The 14,919-nt window shown below is 47.2% G+C and overlaps 2 protein-coding genes across 5 annotated transcripts in view; one reads left to right on the top strand and one right to left on the bottom strand.

Annotated features, from left to right (window-relative positions):
* LOC137416210 (G-protein-signaling modulator 2) overlaps window positions 1–14,919 on the bottom strand; it is a 134,266-nt gene that overhangs the window by 42,750 nt on the left and 76,597 nt on the right. For all 4 annotated transcript variants that reach the window (XM_078767414.1, XM_078767416.1, XM_078767417.1 and 1 more), the window contains 2 exons: window positions 3,352–3,499; window positions 2,159–2,238 (listed from right to left, as the gene is read on the bottom strand). In XM_078767414.1, the coding sequence (XP_078623540.1) occupies window positions 2,159–2,238; window positions 3,352–3,499 (228 nt within the window). The remainder of the gene's footprint in view (window positions 1–2,158; window positions 2,239–3,351; window positions 3,500–14,919) is intronic.
* Window positions 4,447–5,442, top strand: LOC144888705 (THAP domain-containing protein 2-like). The gene is made up of 2 exons (XM_078767704.1): window positions 4,447–4,667; window positions 5,038–5,442. Exons 1-2 carry the CDS (start codon window positions 4,455–4,457, stop codon window positions 5,440–5,442), a joined length of 618 nt encoding a protein of 205 aa, XP_078623830.1. The 5' UTR covers window positions 4,447–4,454.

The raw sequence follows: 14,919 nt of genomic DNA on the forward strand, positions 1-14,919 counted from the left end.
CCTGGTCACTCTACTCTGGACATGCTGCTTCTGCTGTCTCAACAATGGATGGAGGTCCTCAATGCCAAACAGGAAATTAGAGCTGTCTCCCTTGACATATCACGTGCCTTCGATACGGTCTGGCACCCCGCTCTGCTCACCAAACTCTCCTCTTTTGGTATCCATGGAAATCTCAACGCATGGCTGGCGGACTTCCTCTCTAGTCGTAGTCAACGTGTGGCCCTGAATGGGTTTCTCTCATCTCCTCTTCCTGTTCAGGCTGGAGTTCCCCAAGGCAGTGTTCTGGGCCCTGTGCTTTTTCTGGTCTTCATCAATGATCTCTCTGGCTCTCTTGAAAATCCTCTCTATCTCTTTGCTGATGACTCTACTCTCTGTCGCTCCATTCTTCATCCCTCAGATCGGCAGTCTGCAGCCTCCTCACTCTCTGCAGACCTGGACAAAATCACAGACTGGGCAAACAAGTGGAACATGTCTTTCAATCCTGACAAATCTCACACTCTTACAATGTCTCTCTGAAAAGACCGACTGGACAACCCTCCCATCCACTTTCTGAATAATCCTCTCCAAGAAGTTCTGTCACTCAAGCTTTTGGGTCTCACTATCTGCCATGATCTTTCCTGCGAAAACCACATTTCAAATCTGGCCTCCAAAGCCAGTCGCCGACTGGGCATCCTCCGTCGTGCGAAGTCCTTCCTTGGCACACCTGAGCTCCTCACCACATACAAGGCTTTCATCCGCAGCTCAATGGAATACTGCTCTCCCCTCTGGTCTGGTGTTCCTGCCTCACAACTAGCTCGTCTTCACGCTGTTGAAACCAAAGCGTTCAGAACCATTGGAATCTCCCGCGATGAAGCTAACTCCAGGGGCCTCTCACTCACACCGCAGGCAGGTTGGTGGTCTTTCCGTCTTCTACCGACTCCTCTCTGGCCTTGCCCCCCCCCCCCCCCCCCAGCTCTCTCTGGGCTCTGTCCCGCAAATATTCCTACAGGTCGCACAAGATCTGCCTGCAACCCTCTTATGGTTAAACTGACAAAATCAAGACTCTCTGCTCACCTTCACTCCTTCATTCCTCTTTTCTCCGCCTCTGGAACAAACTCCCTCACTCTCTTCAATCCCACTCCACCCTCCAGGTCTTTAAAACAGCTGTTCACCACCATCTCTTATCTTCCCTCATCCAAAACCTTGATCTTTTCTACCCCCGCTAATTTCACCCCAATTCCACTTTTTTGAAATACCAACTTCTGTCCTGGAAGTCCTTGGTGTCCTTGTGTTTTATACTTCTCCCACCCCCCCCCCCCCCCCCCATTCCCACGCCTCCTCCCCCCAAGCCCTCTCCCTCCCACACAGCTCCCTGCTCTCAAATGTTGTGTTTGTGTGCTTCCCCTTCTCTCCCCATCTTGTCTTCCGCTCCCTCTTTTTATATATTTTGTTTGTCTGGTTGATTTGTTTGTGAAGTAAATGTTAGCTCTTTCACGAGCCTCGATTCAGTATACAAAAAAAAAAAAAAAAAAAAAAAAATACCCAGTCACTTGTGCAATCTTGGTATTCCATCAATTTGATTATAAATAAGGTACGTTAGCACCTTCGTCGACCCAATTAGCTACCCCACCCCAACGCAGTCCAAATTAGCAGCCAAGCACACATACACAGCGTACACTCCTCCCCGCCTTCCACCAAATCCACCCCCTCTCAACTCCTCCCCCCTCCTCCTCTCAACGCACACAATTCCGGTTACAACTCGAGGCATCATCAAGCCTTACATTCCAAGAAGGTGATGTTCTGTGCAAACAAGTCTATTTAAATCACACCAAAATCCAATAGCTGGCCGTTAAGCATTGTGGCCCACAATTGAGAAATAAAAAGAACAGACAACCTGTAACAATCTTTCCTCTCGCAAGCAAAAATGAATTTCCCCTTCTTTACCCTTATTCCGGAGGTGAGTTCTGTCAACAAAGAAATGCCACCGGAATAAGCCTCAAAAGGAGATTGTGCTCAGGGAGACGGTGCATACAAAAGCAAGAGGAAGGGTGGATGGGAAGAAGACAAGTGTAAAAGGAGATCAAGGAAGAGTGGAGGGGGAGGGGGGTAAGCGAGGAGGTATGGGGAGGGAGGCAGGTGAGATTTTGAACAAGACCACAAGCATGAAGGTTACACTCACCTTTCCTACTTTCTCAGGGGTGAGTGGAATGGGCTCCAGGTTTTCCATTTCATGGCGTCTGCGCAAGGCGTGTCGAGCTCCTGCACACAACGACATGGAGTGCTGACTGGCTTGTTTGTCACAAGTGCTGGCACGATAGCGGATAATCAAGACCCTGCACTGTCGATCTCCAGACAATTGTGGGACGATTCCTTATTTGCTTGTTTGCCATCAATGCTGCCAGCCAGTGCAGCAGATAATGAATGCCGTGCCCCTGTTAATTCAATACTATTTTGGGAAAATTCCTTACTTTTGCCTTCCAAAAGCTCTTTAGCTGGGTTTCTTCTACTCTTAACGCCATAAATTATACTGACTGAGCCAAAGTTATGTTTGCTTTTCCTCCTCCATGTATTGTGGCACATGAAGCTTATATGCTAATGCAACAAGATGAAACAGCTTTATGACATTTAGTGTTGCTAAGCAAGCAATATGACGTGTATGCATAAACGAATGGAGATGACTGTCGGATTTCAGAAGTAGAGAAACGTTGAAGCTCGCATTGCAATGCGGGGGAAACGTGCTGATTTTTATCCAAAATTCGGCCATCTCATCTGCGCTTGGGGTTGGTAGGATAGCCTAGAGGTATGCACACTCGCCGATGAGCTGCCTAGCCTGGGTTCATATCTCTGCCCAGCTATAAACTGGAATTCATCAATGCATGTGCCGTCCTTCGGGTAGACGTTAAAGCTGGGCGTCCCATCGACCAGCATTAGATCGTGGACGTTCAATATCCCACGATGTCCTTCATGAAGAGTGAGCATCTATATTCGGCGCCCTGGCCAATTGCAAATTCCTGCTCTAACCAACAGAGGGCACTGCATCAGCGGCACACCTGTACCTCCTGCAAAAGTTATGCTACCAGCGGCCATGCCAAAGGAAGGGGATATGTGCTTGACAGTAGAAATCCTTCAGAAAGGTTGAATAATTACTCGGAGCAAAATGCCATTATTTCAACACAATATTGGGACAAGCAAATTATACTGAGAAAGCCAACAAAAAATGAGGATAAACTGATCAATATGGAAATAGAGAAACATGATGATCTGACAGACAATTAAAAGCACAAAATTAAGAAATATTGGAAGATGATGAGGATGCATTTGTATGTTGTTCGGTACTGCATTTGCTCATCAATGTCATGCGAGTTGTCATGCCTGCAGGCCTGCTGCCCTCGTCCCCATCAGGCCTATGTGCATCCACACAGACTCCCTCGGGTCCTTGCCCTCCTCCCTCTAGACCAAGCTGCCCCTGAAGCTCGGTCAAGTTGAGCCGTGCTGTTAGTTCCCCATTCCGGTCCCCCACCTGCAGCCAGAAAAGCAGCAAGGCCAGAGCCCCAGCTCAACTTACAAACATGGCAGAAAAGAGACAAAAATGGCAACTTCATCTTGGCGGGATTAGTGAAAGGTAAACGCAAGGGGCAGGAAGCACGGAGGTATATAATAAACTGGAGAGCCAATGACGGCTGTCGGCTGAAGCTAGCGGAAGTTGCTTGGCGGCCATATTGGGAAGCCGATTGTGTCTGCGTCCGTGTTTGATCTCACAATCAGCTGATCTCACAATTTCTGATTCATTTTGGATGCTTACCGACTGTAAGGAGTCTTATTTGTGAACGCGCTGTTTCAAAATGCCACAGTGTGTTGCATTTGACTGCACAAATACCTCAGGGAAGGCCTCCACATGCACATTTCACAAGTAAGTGACAAACCGCGATCGCGGGTGTTCTGCTTTTTCAGTTTTTGGCGTGGTCACGGTGGTGGGGCTAGGTAATTAAGTTTCAATGTAGTTTCAATGAAGTTTGAACACTGTGTTTGAATTTGATGATGTTAGACCACGCGCAGGGTGTGCAATACGACACAGATCTCAAATATAACTGTATTGTGTATTCACTAGGGCTATGTGAGTATGTCAGACTGATGTCTGATTGACTCATTCATTGATTCAGATTGAAGTATCGAGATTGACTCGTCAGCTCGTGATCATTGTCAAGTGATTTAATTTGTGATGAGCTTCACTTAATTGTCCAGTCTACTACTGTCAGGGTTTCCATGCCTTCCTGTGTCACTCGTGAGCAGAAAGAGCAAATGGGGGTTACTTGTGGAAGGTACGAAAGTCCGACACATGGCAAACATTAGCAGATGAAGTTGTATTTAACTATACATATGAAACTCAAAATATTATTTTGATATGGAGTCGTTTTGACTCGGATGTTTTGACTGCCCTCTGAGGTTTTGACCCGCAACCACATTTTGTGACCACAATGTATTTTGTTTCAAGGTTTCCAAAGGATAAGGACTTGTGCTCTCGATGGACATCTGCCCTGAGAAGGGAGTCCTTCTACCCCACCCCAGGCACCACAGTTCTGTGCAGTGATCACTTCAATGAGAGTGACTTCGACAGGACTGGTCAAACCGTCCGACTGAAGCCGAAGTCCATCCCCAGCTGTTTCAACTTCCCAGCACATTTAAAGAAGGTAAACTATGCTATGTTGGTATTCCACCTATGTTATGATAGTAACCCATCACATGCCATGTCTGCTGCTTCATATGCAGCTCCTAAGACATAGTTTTATGGAGAACAACTCAGTTGCTTTTTAAAAGATTTAGAGCTGAGCCGAATCCCATTTTGTACACTTTCTTGGCATTTCCCCCCCGAAGCTTTGTTGTAATAATATTTAACAAAATGTTTAGTCTTTGAAACAATGTTACAATACGTCCAACGCAGTCACATCTATTTCTAATTAGAACCCCAATCTAATGAACGAAGCTTCTAAGCATTCGGCTCAGCCCTAAAAACAACTTAATGAGTATTAATGGTTCACCTTTTCTTTTCTTTCCAAATAGGTTACAGCTTTGAGGAAAGCGCCAGTGGCCAGGTCTGTCATCCAAGAAGATACACCAGAACCTCAAGCCACTACTCAAGATCCTGAACCTGAGGTGGGACCCTCATTTCAGACCACAGATCACTCCTACTTCGTCACAAGTCCACTGGTATTGAAGCACAAGCTCGATGAAGCAGTCCACAAGCTGGACAACTTTCGAAAAAAATTAAAAGTGAGTCAGCAACACAACAGAAGGTTAGCCAGAAAAGTGGAGTCCCTGAATACCATCGTGGAAGACCTGAGGGAGAATGGGATGGTCACCGACAATTGTATTGAAATGCTCAACACAACATTCTCTGGTGTGTCAAAAGCTATTGTGAGCAGAATGCTGAAGAACAAAGGCAGCGGCAAACGCTCGAGAGATTAATACGATCCAGTCATCAAAGCTTTCGCACTCACTCTTCTATTTTATTCTGCTAAAGGATACGACTATGTTCGAGAGACATTCGACTTGGCACTGCCAAGTCCATCCACAATCCGGAAATGGTACAGCGCAATTGATGGTTCACCTGGTTTTAGTGCAGTTGTATTCCAAGCACTAGAGAGCCGGTTTAAAGCAGAGAAGGAGACTGGCAAGAGAACACTGTGTAGCCTGATGTTAGACGAGATGGCCATCATGAAGGCAATTGACTTTTTAGGGGACAAGGTATTGGGGTACGTCGACATCGGAAACGGAGTCCAAGATGACAGTGCTCCCCAGGCCAGCAACGCACTGGTTTTCATGCTGGTTGCACTGAATGACAGTTGGAAAGTGCCTGTAGCATACTTTATGATAAATGGATTGTCGGGGAAGGAACAGGCGAATTTGGTGACACAATGTCTACTAAAATTGCATGATATCGGTGCAGAGGTGGTTTCCTTAACTTGCGATGGACCGTCCGCTCATTTGACAATGTTACGTGAGCTAGGTGCCGACATCACGCCGCAGAATGTGAAACCAACATTTCCCCACCCAGCAAATCCCGAAAAGAAAATTTGTGTTGTACTCGATGCATGTCACATGCTTAAACTTGCAAGAAACTGTCTTGGATCCATGAAAATGATGGAGGATGGCAACAAAAAAGTCATCGCGTGGAAATACATCCAGGCACTCTTTGATCTGCAGAAGAGGGAAGGCTTGCGTCTGGGAAATAAGCTCTCCCGGAAACACATCGAGTGGAAGAGCAATGTCATGAAGGTGGACACAGCTGCTCAGACATTGAGCACTAGTGTGGCAGATGCAATTCGGTTTTGCAGGGACACTTTGCAACTATCAGAATTTCAGGGCAGTGAGGCTACCTGCCAATACATTGAAACATTGGACAAACTGTTTGACATTCTAAATTCTCGCAATCCATTGGCACGAAACTACAAGGCACCACTCATGACATCACGAGAAGGACTTTTCCTGCCATTCCTGGATACTGCCTACAGTTACTTGTCCAACATCAAAAACATGAATGGTCAAGTTATGACCAATACGCGTTTGAAAACCCCCTTCATTGGTTTCATGATCTGCATAGAGAGTGTCAAAATTTTGTATTTCACATATGTCAAACCTGCCTCATCTCCCCTGCGATACCTGCTCACGTACAAAATGAGCCAAGACCACATTGAACTTTTCTTTGGAGCGGTCCGCATTGCATGTGGAAGTGGGAATAACCCAACGGCCCGGCAGTTTGTTGCCGCATATAAGCGCCTCTTGATGCGACATGACATCAAGTCTGCAAGTGGGAACTGTTCTGCACAGGACTCAACCAGAATCCTGAATGCGGCTTCCTTCAAGTGGGTGTAACATGTCAGGATTCTTATTCCTACTAGTGGGTGATTGGGTCATGAGAAGAACGATAAAGAACACCGAGCGGTAATTTTGGGCACTTTTTTTTCAAACAAGCTCTAAACCATTGGATTCCCCAGGAAAAATGCGTCTAGAACCAACTTCAAACTTAATGAACACCATTTCCTTAAAGAACGGGATTCTGAGCCCGAATATCAGTTCAAATATTAGTATTCTATATTAATTAAATAGTCGGCGGTCCTAAAATTCGCTCCAGCTGCATCATCAGTGCGCCACGCCTTTGCTTTGACAGGCTTACGATCGGCTTCCCAATATGGCCGCCAGACTATTTCCGGTGGCTTCACGGCGGCTAATGCTGCGAGGTGGCCAATTGGCTCTCCATATTATATACCTCCGTGGCAGGAAGCAGGAGAATGGAGACCAAGCTGGCACAGCAAAGTGCAATGACACGATAACAACGGAGTAAGATAGATGGCAGCAAGCAGCAACGGCACACAATTCATTATCCCGATAAAGCTCACTAATCAGTGTAAAGTGCAGGCGTCATGTTTCCATGGAGGAGGTACATAGCCACAATAATGCTGTAAACTTACATCCTCATTTGGAATTCAGAGGCAAACTATGGGTAGAATTGCACTTGGTAGAAGAGCACATACCTCCACAAGGCTGAACAGTTTACATTTTGTATCCCCACTTATAGGCCGAATCTGGATTTGGGCCTGAACCAAAATCGAATCTGCTTGTTCTCGTCACCTATCCAACTCATCCATCAAGTTTTATCATCACTCGTCCTCAACTTTTTGAAACATCATGCTATAAAATTGTATTTTGCCCGATCTTTCAATGGTGAAGAATCATTTATAAAATTAAATAAGTCGTATCTGGATTCAAATGTTCACCAAAATTGAATAAACTCTTCCTTGTCGCATACTCAACCTCTCCATCAAATTTCGTCCGAATCTGTAAACAACGTTTTGAGATATTTTGTTCACAAACAAACAAACAAACCAACAGACAGACGGGTGAAAACAACCTCCATCCACCTTTGGTGGCAGAGGGAACAAACAAACACACACAAGCACAACATCAACATACTTGTCAAACAAATTTTTTTTGCTAAAAAACACACACACACACACACACACACACACACACACACACACACACACACACACACACACACACACACACACACACACACACACACACACACACACACACACACACACACACACACACACACACACACCAAATGGAGAAGACCAAATGGAGAAGACACTTCATTCTTACTTTCATTAGTGAGGGAACCAACATGGGTGGTAGCAGTTTCGAGGTTATAATTCTAGCTCGAAGGGTGTAGAGCAAGGACGCCATGGGTTACTGCTGACGGTCGGAAGGACCATCCTGTCCTATTGTTCAGTCACTGCCCACCTCATGCTGGGCAGCCCCCAGCCAGTAAGGTATTGTCCCGTCAACGTCTACCTTCTCTGAGTGCGTGGGGATTAGGGATCTTTATCCTGACAAGTAGACGGTAAGAGTGTACGCGGAAAACAAAGAAAGAAAATGATCCGGCTTGGTAGTTTGAACATCCGGAAGATGTGTTCTGGTATGAATGAAGAAGACTTACTTTCAACATCAAATGTACAGAAGATAGCACTGATTGACTGTGAGCTTCACAAGCTTAACATAGACGTTGCTGCTCTTCAGCAGACAAGATTGGCTGACACCGGATCTATTCAGGAAACCAACTACATCCTTTACTGGAATGGCAAGAGTGCAGAAGATCACCGTCAACATGGTGTAGTCTGTCGAGATACCTTACATGGTGACGAGGATAAACATCTAGACCATGACTTCTTTCGGCCATATCGATGAATTCGACCCTCATGAGGGAGATTTTGAGATGTATTCTGAGCGGTTGTCTTTCTACTTCGAGGTGAACGACATCGTGACCGAAGCCCGGATGAAGGCCGTCTTCCTTTCCGTTTGCGGGGGTGAGACGTTCACACTCGTTAAAAACCTGATTCGGCCTCGGACAATCCAGGAGCTCAGGTATGCAGAGCTCAAGGCCGCTTTGAAGGAACATTGTAATCCATCTCCTTCAGTCATCCTGTGTCGGTTTAATTTTTACATGTGCAGACAGCAGCAAGGTCAGTCGATCGCAGACTTCATTGCACACCTCAAAAAACTGACATCTGTGTGAGTTTGGGGACACGATTGATGACATGCTCCGTGATTTGCTGGTGGTTGGCATGTCCGATGACCGCACTCGTAGACGCCTGCTTGCTGAGTGAAGACTGACGTTCCAAAATGCCAGAGACACCGCCATTTCCATGGAAAGTGCTGAACGCAATGCCACAAGCATCGGTGCCACTCGCTCGTTTGGTACCAGCCCTGCTGTGAATCGGTTGGATCATGATCAGCCAAAACGTTGGAACAAGGCTCCTCGTCAGAAGCCAGTGCAGTCTCAAACACACAACAAATGTTTTCGGTGCAACGGAAAGCACCCTCCGGAGACGTGTCGGTTCAAAGATGCAACCTGCCATTTCTGTTCGAAAACTGGCCATATTGCTCCAGCTTGCATCACTCGCAAATCGGGAAAAGAGAAAGCTGCTGACAAGAAGATTCATCCGTTTATGGGTTCGGAGGAACCTGAGCTTGACCAGGTGAGCTCTGGTTCCGACAACTCAGAATCGTATGACCTGCTTCATATTGATTCTCATCATAAGCGGGACCCTCCTCTTGCCACTGTTGTCGTCAACAATCGACCATTGCAAATGGAGGTCGACACTGGTGCGGCCGTCTCGCTCATCAGCCATGCTGTTTTCACAAACCTGTGGAGTGATGCTGACCGACCCCATCTGAAACCTACTACCTATGGACTCTCCACCTATACAGGTGAGAAGATTGTTCCCTGCCGTACATGTGACGTCACGGTGGGCTACGATAACCGTGAGTTTCACCTACCCCTGATCGTCATTCCTGGAAAGGGCCCTTCCTTACTCGGCAGGAACTGGTTGAGCATAATTCAACTGAAGTGGAAAAGCATTCATCAACTCCGGGCAGCCAACGTTTCTCCTACCGCAACATACACACTGAAAAATGTGCTGGATACGTACCCGGATGTCTTCAAGGATGAGCTTGGAACATTGAAAGGACATACGGCTAAACTCAGTGTTGACCGGGATGCCAATCCTATATTTTGCAGAGCTCGCCCGGTCCCTTTCACTCTTTCATTCCTCTTTTCTCCCGCCTCTGGAACAAACTCCCTCACTCCCTTCAATCCCACTCCTCCCTCCAGGTCTTTAAAGCAGCTGTTCACCACCATCTCTTATCTTCCCCCATCCAAAACCTTGATCTTTTCTACCCCCGCTAATTCACCCCAGATCCACCTTGTTTGAAATTCCAACTTCTTTCCTGGAAGTCCTGGCAGTGTCCATATGTTTTATACCTCTCCCTCCCCACCCCCCTTTCCCATGCCCCACCCCCAAAGCCCTCTCCCTCTCACAGATCTCTCGATGTCTCCATGTCTCTCGGTCCCTGCTCTCAAATGTTGTGTTTGTGTCCTTCGCCCTCTCTCCCCATCTTGTCTACCGCTCCCGATGTTATATGTTTTATGTGTCGGTTTGTCTTTCTGTGTGATTAATGTTCGCTCTTTCACGAGCCTCGATCTTGTACACAAAACAACAACAACAAAAAAAAAAAAAATCTGTTTGGAGGAAATGTAAATGGAGTCATCAGAACACATATGAACAAAAGGTGAGAGCGGAGAGGAAACCGTAGCCAGTGGTACTCCTGGGGGTGGGGTGGAGAGAGGGCAATGCAAGGAGAGTGAGGAAGAGAGTTTTTGATAAAGACAGCCACCCCACCACCAGGACGAGGCTCAGGTCTATCATACCGGAGGAGGGAGTAACCAGGAAGAGATATTAAGGAATCAGAGACATCTTGAAAGAGGAAAGTTTCTGTTAAGCAGATCAAGTCTGGATTGTCAGAAGCAACCTGAATGGAGAGATCAATCAGGTTTGAGCGAAGGCCCTGGATGTTTGAGGTCCATACCGTTAATGAGGAGAGAGGGGGAGCATCGGGTGCAGGACAGGGGAGGAGTAGGGTCAGATGAAGGATGAGAGGGGGAGGTTGGAAGAGCAGTTGATAGTGTGTCAGAGATTACAGAAGAGTTACAAGAAAGGGAAGGATGAGGAGGCCGAAAGGTTTGATGGTGATGGGATGAGGCACAGTGAGGGGTTGTTTGAGGGGGGGCAGAGGAGTGTAGAAGGTTGGGGGAGGTGGAGGTATGAGATAGAAGGGAGACAAAGTGTGGAGGAGGAAGCTTTGAGAAGGAGGTGGGAGGAGGGAGAATTTGGGAGGGATGTTTGGGGGGAGATTTGAAGGGGAGGAGTTGGGGGGGAGTTTTGAATGGGAGGGGCAAGGGGGGAGTTTAGGAGGGGAAGGGCAAGGGCAGAGTTTAGGAGGGGAGGGGCAATGGGGAAGTTTAGGAGGGGAGGGCCAAGGGGGGAGTTTAGGAGGGGAGGGGCAAGGGGGGAGTTTAGGAGGGGAGGGGCAAGGGGGGAGTTTAGGAGGAGGGGCAAGGGGGGAGATTTGGAGGGGAGGGGCAAGGGGGACGTTTCGAAAATGGATGATTAATGAAAGATGAACATTTATAACAAATTGGGTTTGTTGTGATTTTCAAGTTAGCGATCCGTTTAGGAACGATGGAGGAGGGGTGGAATGAATGAGAATTTAGAGCATGTAGTGAGAAAGAATTATGAGAGATTGAATATTTTTTTGAAATGGAATGAGTTGAAGAGGAATTTGAAAGGAGCCATTTAAATAGGAAGAAAAACAGCGTGTTGTAATAAACCACTGAATAAAACACTGCGGGGGAAAGTTTAAACGTATTTAAACAGAACCGTGAAGAACAATCTTATATTCACAAAAATACCAATGGGGAGAGGGCCTTGATGGACAACACCGAGTCACTTGAACAGGGCAAAAGGTGGAAGGCAAGGGGATAATGGGGGCGTGGCAGCGCACATGGACAGAGGCACACGATGGGACAAAAACACACGATGAGAAAGGGAAATAAGTTTTTTTTGTTTTTTTGGGGGGGGGGTGTGGGGGGTTACAACGTTGAACAAAGAGTAGATGTTCGGTGAAGTTTGGGGGAGAAGGGAAAGTCAAAAAACCTAGCAAAAACAGTGAAGGAAGGAACAAACTTCGAAGGGGGAAGCCTGAGGCTGCAAGGCCTCACACGCGGCGCGGCAAACAAAAACGATTAATTTATGAAAGATAAACACCGAGAAACTTCCAAGGGGCACACTATAGGTTCACACACCGAAAGATAAATACAGTTTCGACAAAATACAATAGTGAACAATGACAACTGAAAACGTGGAGAACGTGTGGAGCTTCGAAAATCCGTGACGTCATCTCCAAGATCTCGCGAGATCTCCGAGAACATTGGACGAGATCTCCGGATTGACAAGGAACTGGATCATCTTGAAAATCTGGGCATCATCGAGCAAATCCAGTATGCCGAATGGGCGGCGCCCATCGTTCCAGTCATAAAATCGGACCAGTCCATCCGCATATGTGGAGATTATAAAATGACCGTGAACAAGTGTTCTTCATTGGATAAATATCCAATCCCGAGGATCGAAGACCTCTATGCTCGTCTCACGGGAGGCAAGACTTTTACGAAACTCGATCTCAAATCCGCCTGTCTACAGCTCCGCTTGGACGAGAATTTGAAACAGTATCTTACCATCAACACACATCGTGGGTTGTACAAGTACCACCGACTCAGTTTTGGAGTGAAATCTGCACCTGGAATTTATCAGCGTGTCATGGACAGTTTGTTTGCCGCCGAACGCAACGTCGTTTGTATCCAGGATGATATTCTGGTTACTGATCGTACAGACGCGGAACATCTACAAAACCTGGATAGAGTTCTGAAGAAGATTTCGGACTCTGGCCTACATTTGCGTCGAGACAAGTGCAAGTTTATGGTGCCATCAGTCACGTACCTGGGTCATACGATTGATGCCAAGGGTCTACACCCGACAGATGTGAAAGTCCGAGCTATCAAGGATGCTCCGGCTCCATGAGACGTGACCAAATTGAAGTCATACCTCAGTTTGCTTCAGTTCTATGGTCGTTACATCCCGAATGTGACCGACGTTTTGGGCCCCCTTTATCGGCTTTTGAGGAAAGGAGTCTCCTGGAGCTGGGGGTCCACTGAACAATCAGCATTCCAGACCTCTAAGGATATGCTCAAATCGTCCAATGTTCTCGTTCATTTTGATCCAGAGAAGGATCTTGTGCTGACATGCGATGCCTGTTGGTATGGAGTGGGGAGTGTATTATCACATGTGATGCCTGATGGTACGGAAAGACCTGTTGCATTTGCATCCAGAACGTTGTCCCCTGCAGAGAAGAACTATTCCCAACTTGACAAGGAAGGATTGGGAATCGTTTTCGGCATCAGCAAATTTCGCCAGTACCTTCTTGGACATCATTTCACGATTCACACTGATCACAAGCCGCTGATCAGTCTGTTTGGTCCAACTACGGCAACATCTGACACACTACTGCCCAGGATCATCCGCTGGTCCCTGTTTCTCACTGCTTATGACTACACCATATGTTATAAGCCCGGTTCGTCTATCACAAATGCAGAGTCGGTTACCCCTTCCAGAATCCGTTGATGATTCGCCTACACCAGGATCCATTATCACACTGATGGATCATCTGGAAGATTGTGCTGTCGATTCCGGCCAGATCCGCACTCATACTCGACGTAACGAGACCCCGTTCTGTCCAGAACTGTCCAGGCTGTACAGCTTGGATGGCATTTGCTACCTGAGGGTGACCCAGCTTTTGCGGCTTTTAAAGCACGTAAAAACGAACTCAGCGTGAAAATGGTTGCCTACTCTGGGGATGTCGTGTCGTGATCCCGGAAAATCTGCGTTCCAGGGTCATGAATGAATTCCATGAGTGTCACCCCGGGATCGTGAAGATGAAGTTACTCGCCAGAAACTATGTGTGGTGGCCGAATCTTGATGCTGATATCGAACATCATGTTCGACATTGTTACCCCTGCCAGAGCACCCGGAATACACCTGCGAAAGCGCCACTGCATCCCTAGGAATGGCCCAGCGAACAGTGGCATCACCTACATCTCGATTATGCCGGGCCTATTAACAGCAGCATGATTCTAATAATTACGGACGCGCACACAAAATGGATTGATGCCGATGTGACGCATGGTACTACGTCAGCCATCATCATCAAAAGACTCAGACGCTGTTTCGCCACTCATTGTCTGCCCAGGATGATCTTGAGTGACAACGGTTCGTGTTTTTCCAGTTCCGAGTTTGCAGAGTTCACACGTCGGAACGGCATCAAACACAAATTTGTCAGCCCACATCACCAGGCTTCAAATGGCTTGGCCGAATGATCCGTGGGAATCATCAAATCCGGATTGCAGAAACTTCAGGAGGGAACCCTGGAAACAAAGCTTTCTCGTCTCCTGTTCAAATACCGCATCACGCCAGAATCAACAACCGGTGCAGCTCCGTCTGAGTTATTGATGAAACGACACTTGAGATCGACACTTGACAATCTCAAACCGGACATATCATCAAATGTTTATCAGAGCCAGATTAATCAAAAGTTGGTGCACGATAAGTCGTCCAACAGTCGCTGTATCAACATCGGAGATCCAGTGTTTGCCCAAAATTTTGGTGCAGGTGCGACGTGGCTACCGGGGGACATCATCGAGAAGCCAGGTCCACTGTCCTGTGTGATTCGCCTGCAGGACGGCCGCGAAATTCGTCGACATCAGGACCACATAACCTACCGTCACTGTCAGTCGCACTGCAGCACCATAACAGTCAGAACAACAGTTCGACCCACCACTGCCGAAAATCATCGTGGCCGCTCCAGCCGGCTCGGATGCCCCGAAAACCTCTGCGAACGCTACACCCTTCATGGAGACCAAAGGAATCACCTCGGACTCTGTATCCACTGGTACACCGCGACGCTCAATGTGTGAGAGAAAAGCACCCG

This window comes from Myxine glutinosa, chromosome 13 (genome assembly GCF_964187855.1).
Source record: "Myxine glutinosa chromosome 13, kmMyxGlut1.1, whole genome shotgun sequence".
NCBI lineage: Eukaryota > Metazoa > Chordata > Myxini > Myxiniformes > Myxinidae > Myxine > Myxine glutinosa.